We start from the raw sequence: 14,584 nt of genomic DNA, 5'->3' as shown, positions 1-14,584 counted from the left end.
AGGTACAAGCTCACGGCACGGTGCGACACGTTGTGAGCTTGTAGATCAGCTATTTTTCACAACTTTGTCTATATTTTTTTCAATATAGGCCTATATATTTTTTTTTCCAATGATATTTTGTCTATATGTCCATATTTGTAATAATATGGACATACAAGGTTTCCTCCTGATAGCAACGTTATATCTTTTGGTTGCTGTAAAATATATAAATATATTGACTAAATAAAATATTCTCATCTACATATCCACAAAAAACTGAAAGAAAGCACACACACAAACATGCAGAAGAGATTTATATTAGATTTACACCCATTATAAAAAGAGAAATACAACCATACTAATAAGCACACATTGTTCTGCATTGTCAAAAGTACTCAGTGGAAATGAAACTACCGTATGCATACAAATGGACCAAAAAACAACAATAAAACACTGGAAGACAAATGTACCCAGTACCACTCATAGTCATGTCACAAAATATGCTTCCTTAAAGGTGATAAGTCTATACGTACTGTAGTATTAGTGGATAAAATATGATATAAACGTTAAAGGACCACTTCACCAATTTTCAACCTATCTTCATATAATTGGTCCTCACTAATTCACTAGTTCATTATAAAATAAAATAAAAAATATCTACTCAGTCTGTCTCTCATAGGAGGGCTGTGGGCAGTTCAGAAACCCGTCCACCAGTGACATCATCGTTAGGCAGATATATAATATATATTTCGACTTTTATTATCGCGAGAACGATGGCTTCCATTTTCGCATTGCAACTTTTCAGGAATAGTCTAATAGAAAGCCTGCAGTTTCTATTAGCTTGGATTCCCCATCGATAATGTCACTGGTGGACAGGTTTCTGAACTGGTTCCTATGAGACAGACTGAGTAGAAAAACATTTGTAGCATTTTATCATGAACATTAGTGAGGACCAATTATATGAAGGCAGGTTGAAAAGTGGTGAAAGATTTTTTTTAAATGGGAAAGCAAGGTAATATTGCACGTGTGTTCTTGTCTTGTCGACTAATACTGCTACAAAAGGAGGATTTGAACAGTTGCACACACAATTTGGCAAAGGAAGCTCTTTTTGTATTCTTCAAGGTCTGAGTTCTCTTTTTTTATGCCTGGGCATGCCAGGGTGGTGGACACAGTAAACTCTACCCTTTTCACATCACACCAGTTTGGGAACCACTGCCCTATAGTCAAAAATATATACTCTGTCAAACATGTACTTGAGTTACTGGATTACTTGCATTTAGAAATAACTAAGTATTCAAATATAACGTTTTTATTTGAAAAATAGCATACTTAAATATTCAAAAGAACAAATTACAAAGTAGATTTTCTTTTTAATATCAAAGCATTGCTGAAATGTAGACACTTAGACATTTAAAAAATAAAAAGCTAAGATTTGCCAGAAATCTTCAATATTAATAGTGAAAATAGCAGATCTTGTGGGCTTGTAGATCTGCTATTTTCACATTTTTTTAAATGTAGCCCAAGTAGTTGGTTAATAATGTACCTGTCCCTTCCTAGGAGTAGTGGAGGTTAAGTAGTGGAGTAAGTACAACCTTAACCGTTTTAATTGTGGGACCCTGTCTAATTAAGTATTGTTGAGAAAAGTGCCACTGGAAAAAGCAAGCACACATCATACACTTCCAGCCACAAATAACTAACTACAACCCATTACATACACACTTGCGCTCGTGTCATTAAGGTCAAACCTACCACAAAAATACAGGGTACATTCAGACCAGCTCTTGCTTGCTATTGCTAACAACTTACTCATCTTTTGAGTATGACAAAAATAGGATATTTCTTTGGGTGGTAAATAGTTTTACAGGGAGTGAAATCTAGTTTGAATCTTAACACGTACCGTGTTATGCTATGAGTACAGAACGGTTAACGACTTCAGATTAGTAAACCTAGTACAAACTTCTACCTACTGTATGGATATGAAAATGCTACAAATATGACATAATTGTAAAAGACACACATCATCCTTAAGATGGCTAGTTTGACCACTTGACCTCCAAAGCCCCCTCTATTCTGGGGAAAACCTTTGCCAAAAGTAGCAGATCTACAAGATCTGCTGTTTTTGGTCAAGGGATTTGATGTAAACAAGAGCGTACCAAATACAGTTGCAACTCAAGTCTGTTTTACTAAGTATAGAGGCATTAAAATGGCATTGTCACATATTGATACTTGACATTGAGAACACCATTGTCTTGACTGTTTGAGAATATACTTCATAACAAAGACTTTTAGCAACTTTTAGAAACGGTTTATTTATTTTTCACAGAATAACACTAAAGCACTTGTAACAGTGCCAAAAAAGTAAAAAAACGAAAAACTAAAACATCTGTAGGCCTAGTGCAACAGAAAACAAAACAGAAAAGGTTCAGGAGAACTGCAAGGCAGACAGAAGCAAGCCTATAGACGTTGTCAGTGGGACTTTGTTGCTAGTGAACATATTTGACAGTTTATTGGCTGTCAGCTGTTGATATTCACATTTACTGCAACGGAAAATAAACTTGGACCCATTTAGAATGTTTATAAACTGGTTCTTAACGTAAGGTACGGGGTACCATCAGGAGTCCAAAATGGACCATTATGGGTCTATAACTTGGAGAGTGTAAAATGGAACCTGATGGACCCATAATAACCATTTGTTTACATCATATCATCATTGACTGATTCACATTAGGGTCAGAGATTAAAATAATAATTATCCAATGGGGCTCAAAAGGTTTAGAACGGTATACTAAACTATACTTTATCTCCAATCTACACTGTAAAATCTTCAATGTTCAACTCAAGAGTGTACAATGGTTCCACTTGTACACTCCAGAGTTACAGCCCTGTAAGGCTCCATTTGGATCACTAGTGGTCTCCAGACGTTGAGAAACTGTGAAATAGACCTTTAATCATCCAAGAGGGGAAACTCAGGTGTCAAAGAGGCATGAAGAGGTCTATTAATGCCAGTCTTTCCATCTTCCTCTCTCCACTGTGATCAAACTCTTGACTAGCCTCTGTATTTTCGTTCGTGTTTGGCTCAAAAAATGAAAGCCTGGGGGAACGGGACACATTTCCTGGTCTAGGAGAGTGGGAGTAAACTACAGTGCAGAGGGGCGTCGCTTTCCTCCGCTGATTTCTACCAGGGAGGGGAGGGGTGGGGGCTCAGATCGGTGAACCAATATTCTTCAGTGGTTGCTCCATGCGCTACCCGCCCCTCTAGACCAGAAAGCACGCTGGCTAGGCCAGGCTAACTCTTGACAGACTAATCAGGATTTTGTATTTTGGCTTATTTGTATGCTAAGAAACATCCTAACAATCTAGCTTATTCACCATTGAATGAGTACAGAGACCACTTTACTTGTTATCGAATGTAATCGAGCTGATTAGGAAATATGATGGAAATCCAAGGAGTAAGTAGGGTCGTCTCAAACCTCTGGAGCACATTTTGTTTTCCAACTCGTAAAAAACATAGCTATTTATTAAAATATATCTATCTTTGTGTGTGTGTGTGTGTGTGTGTGTGTGTGTGTGTCTGTCTGTGCGCATGTTGTCTGTCTTGTGTATTTGTGTGGATATGAGAAAATAATTGACATCTGTAAACTTCTCTTTCACTCTGTGCAAACTGCATTGATTTAAGGGGTAGCGGGGTGAGAAATGGGGGGGGGGGGGAAAGAAATGCAGCAGGTTAAATTTGGCAGCGCAACAGTTTGGAGGGTGGATTGGGAGTTCTCGCTATCTCTCTGCCAGGGACTATGTATTTCCCCACTGACTATGTATTTCCCCACGGTTTTCTATGTCTACTGATGTCCAAACTGTAATAAGAATAAAGAATATAATTTTGCTACTCAACCGAAATAAATGGCAGTTGTGTTGGTGGTCAGTATAACGTCTTAATTAAATTGTATAGCCAAAAAGTAGATTTTACACAAAGGTGTGGATGTGAGAGGCATCCCACCACGAACAAATTGCTTTCAACACATCAAAATCGCCATTGTTTCTGGGAGTAGCGAAATTATATTTTGTACTACAGTTAAGATGTCGATAGCGTGGTCAAAGCAAAAATACAGTCAGAGCGTTAGAGAGAACTTTTCAACACTATGGACGAGAGCTAGCGGGGTACAGTTTAACTAGTTGGATATTCTTGTTTTTCTTATTCTTTTGCCTAGCTCTGAAGGAGGACGGGGTCCTCCAGCTCGTGGAAGCCGGGCACCGAGCTGCTCTGGCTCTCGCCGGAGTCGGAGTCGTCAAAGGGCATTTCGGGCAGCTCGGCGAAGCCCCACGCCACCTGGTCGTCCTCCAAGTCGGAGCGCGGCAGCGGCGGTTGCACGGGCACGTCACTGTAGTCCTCCTCCTCCTCGTTGGAGCGGAAGTCCTGCGGGATGTAGAGCATCTCGGGGTAGTTGCGCGACACCAGGTCGCCGGTGGTGGCTGCCGACACCTTGCGGAAGGCCACCAGGTGCATGTGGGAGAACTTCACGTACTTGTAGCGCTTGAAGCCCAACGACTCCACTGCCACGCGCCAGCTCCGCATCATGAGCGCGTGGCGGTTCTGGTGGGAGGAGTCGGGCGTGATGATGAGCAGCAGGCCGTGCAGCGCCAGCAGCTCGTGGGCCTTCTTGCAGCAGATCCAGCGCTGGTAGGGCGAGGGGAAGTAGGACAGCAGCAGGGAGAAGACCACCACATGGAAGAGCTGTGCAGGCAGAGTGTCGATGGGGCTGTGCAGGTGGCGGAGGAAGGCCTCCACCGCATCCTCCGCCAGCTGGACGGGCTGCTGCAGCTGGAGGTTGAGGAAGTCACATTTGTACACGCTCTGGTGGGGGGGGGGGGGGGGGGGGGGGGGGGGGGGTGACAGGAAACACACATTAAACTCAGCTACTGTTGGGATTTATCCTGGGGGACCACACTTAATATGCCTTTCCCTAACTTTAAACCCAACATTAATCTCACAAAAACTATGCCGTGGATTTTGATTAAAAAAAAAATTGCCACGGACATAAAAGACGAGTGGACAATATTACCAGAAACGCATAAAGTGTTGAATGACCATAACAGGTCTGTAAATGTGAGTGTACAAATGGAACCAAATGGACCCGTAAGGGGGTCCTAAAATCTAAAATTTGCCATGTGTGTGAGTGTGTGTGTGTACATGTGTGTACATGTGTGTAAAAGGTGGGCTGCAAGGGAAAAAAAGACTTACTCCACATGACTTGATTTCGATCAATTATTATTTGAGAGAATTCCACGCCCACAATGCATATTCATTTGTGCCCATGGAGCGCACAACTTTGTGTGCCGGTTCAGGCCACTGCCATTACCTCTGCGTTTTCAACGGTGTTGTTGGGTGAAATCACCCCTGAGCTTTATCTGAGAAATATGGGAGGGGATGGAAAACCCCTCCCCTACTGGGTGGGTTTTTTCCTTACTGGGTGAGGGTTTTCCTTTTCTTTTACATGAGTTGGGCGTGTTATAATGTAGTAGATCTGGAAAAGTGTTCCAGCAGCCAGCTCGTAGCATGGCTAGTTAGGCAATAGACTTTCAATCCATACCTCCTGGGTTGAGTGGGTTTGAATCCTGTTCATGCCTTCATTTGTGTCCACCGCAATAAAGTAAAGTTTGCTTTGGTTCGACATGCGTTGCGACATTCTTGCGGTTATGTTAAGGTTTGGGATAGTAATGTCCGACATACAATACATGTTAACCCGTGGCTTTGTGTGGTGTCTACTACTGGGTTGGGCTTGCTTGATGCATGTTCCAACCCCTTGTATGTCTGTCAGAAGCCGTTGAGGGGTGAAAACACCCGCGTGCGTTTTCAACCAAGCTCTGTGGCTCTTACGCTACTGGCCAATCACAGCGGGGCTTTCCTGGAACTGTGGTGATGCTCCCTCTCCCTGTACTTTCCCCACCTCTCTCTATCCTTGCTCTACTACGCCTCTCTATTGCTCTCTCTCTCTAAAAAAACCTGGAAACAACGCAGTCAGTGGCCAAAGACACATCGCTGTCTGCCTTCGTTCAAAATGTACAGTTTGTGTGTGTCTGTGTCTCACTCAGACACGCAATATTCACAGAGAAACAACACGGACACGTGCCGTATCAAACAATTTAAAACTACCGTATCTTCATATAATTGGTCCTCGCTAGTGCAGGGGGGGCCAACACTGATATTTTGACAAATTGCTACCACCTAAGGTGACCGTAAAATATTTGCATTTTTGTATTATGTAGTATGTTTTGATATGATAACTATTCCAATTCAGTAGCTTAATGCCAGTTATCGCCAGTTAGTTGTGACCATACCATTAACATCCTATATAAGGCAACATTTTCCAAATTTCATTATGCTTTAAGTAGCATGTCAAACTAGGTGTTTTTATGATTATGCATCCACTCCAAGCATTAGTTTTGCACGAAAAACACTCATTGGGCAAAAAAAAAAAAGGCTATGGCCTAATTTAGGCCAAGGAGCTCACAGTGCGTTTGGTCATTTCAAACAAAATTTCTAACGTTTTTATATGCAAGAACAATGGCTTCTATTTTAGCACGTTAATTTTCCAGGTAGATAAAGGGGGTACAGGCTTTAGTTCCGACACTATTATTGGTCCGACAGTCATTAGGCCGACAACCTACCTCAAACCCTAACCATAACCGCAAGCACGGGAGCAGCGCATATTCGAGCGCTAGTCCGACCGTTGTTCCCACATGATGTCGGACTAATGCTCCGTCGGAATTACCATCGGATCCCAGAGAAAGGCTGTAGTAGCAGTCTATTAACTTGGAATTTCCATTGATGATGTCACTGTTAGGCAGGAGTGAATAGACAGACATAGTGCCATCTCATAATGAGCATTAGTGAGGACCAATTAATAATATGAAGATAGTTGAAAATGGGTAAACTGTGAAGTGCACCTTACAATACAGAAGAAATGGCTGAATTAATGTTGGATACCTCAACTGCAGGCACTATGTCAATGCCAACGGTAAGGAACTCATCGAACTTCAAGAAGGGGTTGAAGCAGCTTCCCACGTCAAGCAGGCGCATTTTCCCAGGCTGGGATATTGAACTGCAACACAAAGATGATCTCAGAATTAGGGCTGGAACTATACATTACCTTCTATGGAAACAAATCCAGAACCTGTGAAATATGTTAGATCATGGCACAGCTAGTAGGGCTGTCACGATTATGAAATTGATTGAATTGTGTTCTTGGCATTGAACACCGTAACATAACAAAAACAATTTCTGTATGGCTTTTAGGTTTGAAGTTGCACAGGTCAGATATGACAAATAATATAAATATACAAAGAAATTACTGACATATTTAAGTACCCTAAAGGCTCATTCATAGTCTGGATTTTCGGTGGTGAGGTGACCACCGGAGCTGAAATAACGTTGAGTGGTGGTGAGTAAAAACAGAGAGAAGGGCTGGGGCGGTGGAGGTGGTTTGTGACGTCATGTTGTAGTCCGGTGGTCACCTCACCACCGAAAATCCAGTCTATGAATGAGCCTTAAGTGTTCACGCAGTAATACTGAACAGCAACAACAAAACAAAACACAGAATATCTTGGGTCAGAGTGAGCCTCTAGCAGTTATTTACCATGGGATGGTGCTGTGTTGCTCGACGCTCAAAGATGCTGTGGCCAAACCCATGGCAAGCTTGGCACTTTTCTCATCCTTCTCCAACATTCTTTTCATCCCGCCGTCCAAGAAATATTCCTGACAAACACTGTGGAAGAATCAAAACATATTTCTCACACCTCGCCGTTACATTGACATCAACATGTTAAAAAGTGATGCTCAAGTACTAGGGACGCCAGGTTGAAAAGTGGTTAAGAGTATGGACAACAACATGGAAATGATGATTTCATCCAGTTGATTTTATACTGATTAATGGAAAAGACCTAATCTAACGATTATGCTAAATAATTGTGGTGATTATGTAATAACAGGCCTACCGGACCGCTATGTGTGATTAAGAATGCACCACCACTGAAATTGCAGTACATAAAAAAGTCTCTTCCTTTGAAGTGAGTCATACCTGCGACACCATTCAATGCGTCCCTCTCCTTCACATTTTTTGGTCCAGTGGTTGTCAGCTAGATTCTTCATGGCCAGGGCATACTCACTAAGTGTCTGCTCATCCTCGCAATGCTCCCGCCATATCTTGTCAAAATCACCCACTATGGAAAACAATGACATTATGAAATGAACTGCTAATCTAAAATAAGGGGAATATCACGTTTTAAAGCCATAGCAGGCTTTATCACACACACACACACACACACACACACACACACACACACACACACACACACACACACACACACACACACACACACACACACACACACACACACACACACACACACACACACACACACACACACACACACACACACACACACACACACACACACACACACACACACAATACAGCAAGACAACACCTACTTGCTAATCGTGGTCACAGGACATCCAATTTAGTGTAGAAGAATTTAAAGTGCTCCTCCTGGTAATCAGCTAAAAAAGCAAAAAGGCTACTGATGTCTCTGCACTACTTCAACATTTCGTCAGTGACAATGCATCATCTGGCAGCAAGAGAAGTCCAATAATTTCCGCTCTTTGCCATTTCATGTTAGCAGAAATATCCACAAAGAAAATTCCCTTCACCACCACATCTCGCTAGTTTGTTGTTGAGCCTCTGAGTTGCAAATGAAGGCCTACATGCTGATAAGGGAGAAATCCCATGACCACAAGGAAAACAGCTATATCAGATTTGCACAAAAACAAAAAGGGGTGGGAGTAAACAGCACAGTGCCCGGTCCGAGCATGACTGCTGGGATACAATGCCAAGCCTACAAGATCATGCTTTACTTATTAACCAATCATGAGGCCCTGTCAAAGGGGCCGCGATCTTGTCTGCAGAGTACAAGATTACATTCAACATTACCTGTTGTAAGCTACTGTATCAAAGCGATGGATAAATAAAGAAATAAATAAAGAAATAAATTAAGTTCTGCACTTGGTACACATCACAAACCTATGGGTTTCTTCAGCATGGAAATATTTTGCTTTATGTTTTTGCATTTCTTTTGGGTCAAACAGGTTAGCAGTTAAGTGCAGTTGCCACATCTTTTTGTTTACTCTTGAGATTTGAGAGCAGGGAAAAAGTCAAATGCATGTTTTTGTTTTTACTAGAAGGCGGTATTATGAAATGAAAATGAACCAGTCTGTGAAGGCTTTTTAAAGGGGTGCGGCATGAAAACAACAACAAAGAACAACTAGCATCCAGTCCAGAACACCTAAATGATGCCATTATGGTGGCACGCTGAAGACAGAGGAGGCATTACAGCTACTAGGCCATATCAATAATTTTGCTAATGATGTCCAATTAACCAAACAACTACTAATAGTTCTGTGGGTCTTTTAGAGAATAAGCTGTCATGCATATCCCATCTACACGGGCAGTCACAATTAGGACATTTCCGTAGTTCTGCACACACAAGCAGTTCAGAATTTTTGAGTGGTGCAACCACTCCCTTACGGAGCTATGTGTGTGGGTGGGTGGCTGGCTGGGTTGGTGGCTGGGTGGGTCTGAGCACGAAAACAGCATGGTTGTTTTTCACCACCTGTGCGCAACCCAACACACACGCACATATTAACTGCCCAGTACAGTGACAGTACAGTACAGTAGAGGGTACAGTAGAGTGACCCCCACATGGTAACGATGTCATTTCTCAACCGTTTCGGACGCGGGCGGCTCGCCGGAATCGTGCCGGCACTCTGGGTGCGTTCCTGTGGGTCTGGAGCTACCCCCCCCCCCCCCCCCCCCCCCCCACCCCATCTATGTTGCTATTATAGATCATTGCTGTTGGGCAGAAAGTTGGAAACATCGTATCTCCATATTTTAATGACCTACTTGATCATACAACAGTCATGCAGAATCATCAAAAGTAGCAGATCCACAAGCTCGAAACGCGCCGCAAATCAACAGGTTTTGAGTTTGTAGACTTTTGCTACTTTTGAATTTGAATCCTGAAATGTAACTGTTTGAGTTTTCCACACGACAGACAATTTATACTAGCTCAAATCTAAAATGACAGATGCTTTCCTGGATTAAATGGGTTAATAATTTAGAACCCGTCTGGTTTGACACAACTGGTTGACAAGTGGCATTGCCTGTACATTTCTATTCTCAATCTCTAGTATATTTCTCCTCTCAGCAAGCCAAGCACAGGCCATGGTCCATTAGCTGAGCTTAGTGGTAAAAATGTCAGCACTTGCGCAGGAGACCCGGACTCTGATCCAGGGTAGAACATGAAAGTTACAGTGTGCAGCTTTAAGGTCTTGTCATTCTTCCTCATTAATTTATGATCTAGGCATTTGGGGGAAATAAATAAATAGAGTAAAGTCTAAAAATAAGAGTTGGGTGATCCTCTCCACAGGTAGCGTACGCCGTACATTACATTTGCCAAGTCTCTCCTAAACGCATCAGCCAAAACGCCAATATGCATTGCATATGCATACATTGTCATCACCTTCTCCATTAACGATGACCAAAAGACCACTCACTGTGTACAGTATCAGTGGTGGACAAACAAAGTACTCGACCCCAGTACTTAAGTCATAATATAGAGATACTCATAACTACTGTATTACTCAACACTGTCTCTGTCAAAGTTGTACCTGAAGTTAAAGTAGAGGAGTACTTGCTTGCTTAGTTTACAAGCTTGTGGATGTGGATCTGCAATTTTCACTGTATTTTGAAATGGGGCATAAGTGGTTCATTCATACAGTGTACTTAAGTAAAGGAAAAATACTTCATTACTGTCTGCCACTGACATGTACAGTGAAGATAGTTACCAAAGGTGACTGTACCTACTTATAACTAACTTATAACTACTTTACAAGACCTGAAATTATAACCTGCAACATGTCTGCTAAAGTATACAAACTGCTCACATTACCTTAATCTGTTTCTTCTTCTTTTTTAAAGAGGCTTATTTCTATTTGCCTTCTTCCATGTAAAGAGAAGCAGACACTGCCTTGGTATTTCAGTTCATATTCAGTATTCCAAATCCAGGCATACCTGAACTCCACCATCCAATCATAGCCCTTAGTTTGTTTTCTTCCATTGCAGTTGAGTCTCATTCACTAACCTGCTGAGGTCCAGGTGTGCATGATACAGCCTAAATTGTTTATACTGTATGAGCCTTCATGTGTTGCACTGGCTGCTGCTCTGCTGACTGCTGACCATGCATCCAATTTGATAATGTGCTTCACAAATCAAACTAGAACAAGTTCCCCTCGGGGCACAGGTATCCACCAGGATAATAGCGTTTGTGATGTGATTCTTAAGAGTAATATATGAAAAATCAAACAGATCTGTGTTAAACACATGACTATTGACTATAGAGGTAGTGTATACCGAATTACGTGGTGTATGGATAAAATCTGTAAGGTCGCTTCTCGCGTCTCACTGGTAGGTAAGAACATGAATTAGCCTGTTATAGTGCCACCATGAGGCTGATTTGGATTATTTTAAGTGGCATTTCTTCCTCAGCCTAGTGGGAATGTGTGTGTGTGCATATTTTCACGGAAATCATACGCTGTGGCATTTTGTTCAAAACGGACCAATCCTGCAAACTTTGGAAGACAATCTTAGCCAATGGGGATGGAATATTGGGAAGTGGACAGGTCCGTGTTGATCACATGACTATAGAGATAGTCTTTGTATAACGATTTCCGTGATGTATCGATAAAATGTGTACGAGTAATGTAATGAAATGTCACAAATGTGTTTAGCAAACATCGGCCTCATGGTGGCGGCGTGGCGCGAGGTTCATTGTTGTGTGTGCAGAGTTTGGCATCGGCCAGGCCAACTGCCGGAGATTAGCTGGTAACGGACGGACGGACGGGCACACACACATACAGTGCAAAACATACTCTCTCCCCATGCCTTTGGCCTGGTGGAGACAATTATAGATTTTTACGTGTGGACAGTGGACTGATGGTTGACCTCCACCCACAGTAACAGGTTTTGTATTGACTTGTGATTTCATTGTGTACCCAGTCTACATACTGTGAAATAAAAATTTAAATCAATCACCGATACTGTTAACATAACTACATTTGTAAGGTAAATAATGGTCTGCCTTCATAGCTGTGGTTCTCGAAGTGGGGTCTGGGGATCATTTTATACTTTGGCTATTCGAAAATAAATAGCCCATTTACAAGCTCAAAGTGGGTAGATCTGCTATTTTAGAAAAAGACAAATATTGAAAATCTATGAAGAAATTTGGAAAATGTTGGGGTCCTAGCCATCCTAGCCTTGCATCAAGACTATCATATATCTATACCGGTTTGTATTTTAATTTATCGAGTCTGTCTTATATGCAAATGCCAAAATCGATAAAATACATGATCTATTGATTGATTGATTGATTGATTGAAGTATTTATTAACAGTTTGCAGAATTACAGTACATTTCAAGCACAACTCAATACAAACGCTATAACGCTATTTTCGTGCTTGGACAGACAGACCAGGGGGGGGTACAAAATGTACAAAGTATTAGTACTAAAATAAACTTCAAATAATTGTAAATGTAATAATTGTAAAAGTAAAAGTAGTAAATTACTGAAAACTGGAAATAGTCCGTAACAAATACCTGAAAAATGTACTTAAGTACAATACTTGAGTAAATGTACTTAATTACTTTACACCATTGATTATAGCTAACGTTAACTCTGCTTTCGTTTAGCTCCACAGCACAGCCAGCCAGTGAAAGGCCTGGGAAGAAGGGTTAGGGAAGGAGTCAGTCTGTTCCTCACCTTCTCTGTATTTCCTACGCAGTTTTCTGTGGACGTTTTTCACCACCCCCGATAGCTTGTCCTGCTCCTTCTTACACGGCGGCGGTGGGTTCTGGTGGTGGTGGTGGTTCTGCTTGTTGGGAATGAGCACGTAGAAGAGCGGCTCCGGGCTGCTTGTTGTTTCTGTCTCCCCGGTCTCTACGTTGTTCGTGGGGTCCATGGCACCGCGACGAGCCTGCCGCCTGGCCGCTGCTTGCTTCCCCTTTCCCCGCAGGCAGCTGCACTCACACACCGGTAGAGGAGAGAGGAACCACCGGCAGTGTTGCCAGGTTTTGCGAGAGGAAAACAAGCAACCAACCATGACCAGGTCTATGAAAACAAGCCCAAAAGATGGGAACCCTTAAAATGATAATACGTTGGCTGTATAATAATAATAATAATAATAATAATAATAATAATAATAATAATAATAATAATAATAATAATAATAATGATAATAGTAAGGACCGGTCCACACAAACAGACAAATACAATTTGGCCTTGGGGGTCCTTGACATGAAAGTTGTATATGTTTGAAACAACATTTAGGAAGCAGGCCCAGATAGCAACTATACACTTTATAAGCAAGCAGCCCCCCCAGCTTTACAGAAAAAGAAGCCCAACGTCGCTCATAATAAGCGGACATGGCAACAAATGCCGACGCACAGTATTGGTGCGACGGTGTCCCTGACGCGTGATTATAAATCCCACCAACGTTCTAGGTTAGACCCGCCTTAACATGTGTCTGATTGGCTCCCGGGTAGGCATAGTTTTACTGAGGTTAGGGTCAGGGTTAAGGTTAGGTTTAGCCGTTTAGGCATAGTTTTACTGAGGTTAGGTTTAGGCATAGTTGCAAAAATGAGAACTGTCAATCACAGCGACTATACTGGTCAATCACAGCGGGGCTTTCCTAGAACGTTGGTGGGATACTGGGAATTGGGATACATCATGCATGGGCATGACTGGCGGCCCGGGGGCCACATGCGGCCCCCACCTTCACTGTTAATCTGTCCCGCAGGTTAATATTGGAATACTGATATATTATTGATTTCAGATGTTACAATTCCAAACATGCAAACATGACCCGCTTTAATTACTTCAGTCTATATTAGTAGCTTTTTTATGTTCATATATGTATTTAAGTTCATAAAAGTTAACAGAAGTAAAGTACAGTAAATGCTTTTGAAATAACGAAAAACGTTTTGAGCTTGTAATGTAAGATTGGCTATTTTTGCTACTTTTGTGTCATAGAATGACAAAGTAGGGCATTAATTACGAAAAAAGTTAAAATAGGGATCCCAGTAAGAGGTTTCTGCCATAACACGGCCCTCTGGAGTATGGAAATATATAGTGGCCCTCTGAATCATCAAGGTTGCCCAAACCCTGGATACATAATAACACGTCGACGACGCTGTCGCTGCATGCCCCAAAAGAACAGATCTTTTGGGGCATCGCTATTCGTTGTTACTTGTTAGCTTGTAGATCCGTTATTTTTGGCACGCGATACTCTCGCACCATGGTGCAACCAGCCAACACCGCCGCTGCTGGTTGGTTGGTTCTTCAGAGAGCCATAAGAACAGATCTACAAGCTAGCAACCCCTCGCGATACAACATGTTGTTAGCTTGTAGATCTGTTCCTTTCGGCGGGGTTACCGTGAAAACAGGTCGAAATATCAAATATGTAACCATCTTGTGGAATTCAAATTCAGTAAGAGCCGAA

At 42.0% G+C, this 14,584-nt stretch overlaps 1 protein-coding gene across 1 annotated transcript; it reads right to left on the bottom strand.

Annotated features, from left to right (window-relative positions):
* Nucleotides 1-276: 276 nt before the first annotated feature.
* samtor (S-adenosylmethionine sensor upstream of mTORC1) lies at nt 277-13,149 on the bottom strand. The gene is made up of 5 exons (XM_079501766.1): nt 12,847-13,149; nt 8,052-8,193; nt 7,611-7,739; nt 6,962-7,076; nt 277-4,828 (listed from the first exon to the last, which is right to left on the bottom strand). The coding sequence occupies exons 1-5, from the start codon at nt 13,043-13,045 to the stop codon at nt 4,181-4,183; spliced, it is 1,233 nt and encodes a 410-aa protein (XP_079357892.1). The 5' UTR covers nt 13,046-13,149; the 3' UTR covers nt 277-4,180.
* Between the last annotated feature and the right edge of the window lie 1,435 nt (nt 13,150-14,584).

Source organism: Electrona antarctica (genome assembly GCF_951216825.1).
Source record: "Electrona antarctica genome assembly, chromosome: 5".
Lineage (NCBI taxonomy): Eukaryota > Metazoa > Chordata > Actinopteri > Myctophiformes > Myctophidae > Electrona > Electrona antarctica.
This window is presented reverse-complemented; position numbering and strand designations above follow the sequence as displayed.

What these genes read in the sequence shown, in the direction of transcription:
- samtor (XM_079501766.1), bottom strand. Translation starts at nt 13,045, where the DNA reads ATGGACCCCACGAACAACGTAGAGACCGGGGAGACAGAAACAACAAGC. An exon ending in CAACACAGCACCATCCCATG is followed by an intron (nt 7,077 to 7,610) that starts GTAAATAACTGC and finishes TTTGTGTTGCAG; the next exon opens with TTCAATATCCCAGCCTGGGA. An exon ending in ACATAGTGCCTGCAGTTGAG is followed by an intron (nt 4,829 to 6,961) that starts GTATCCAACATT and finishes CCCCCCCACCAG; the next exon opens with AGCGTGTACAAATGTGACTT.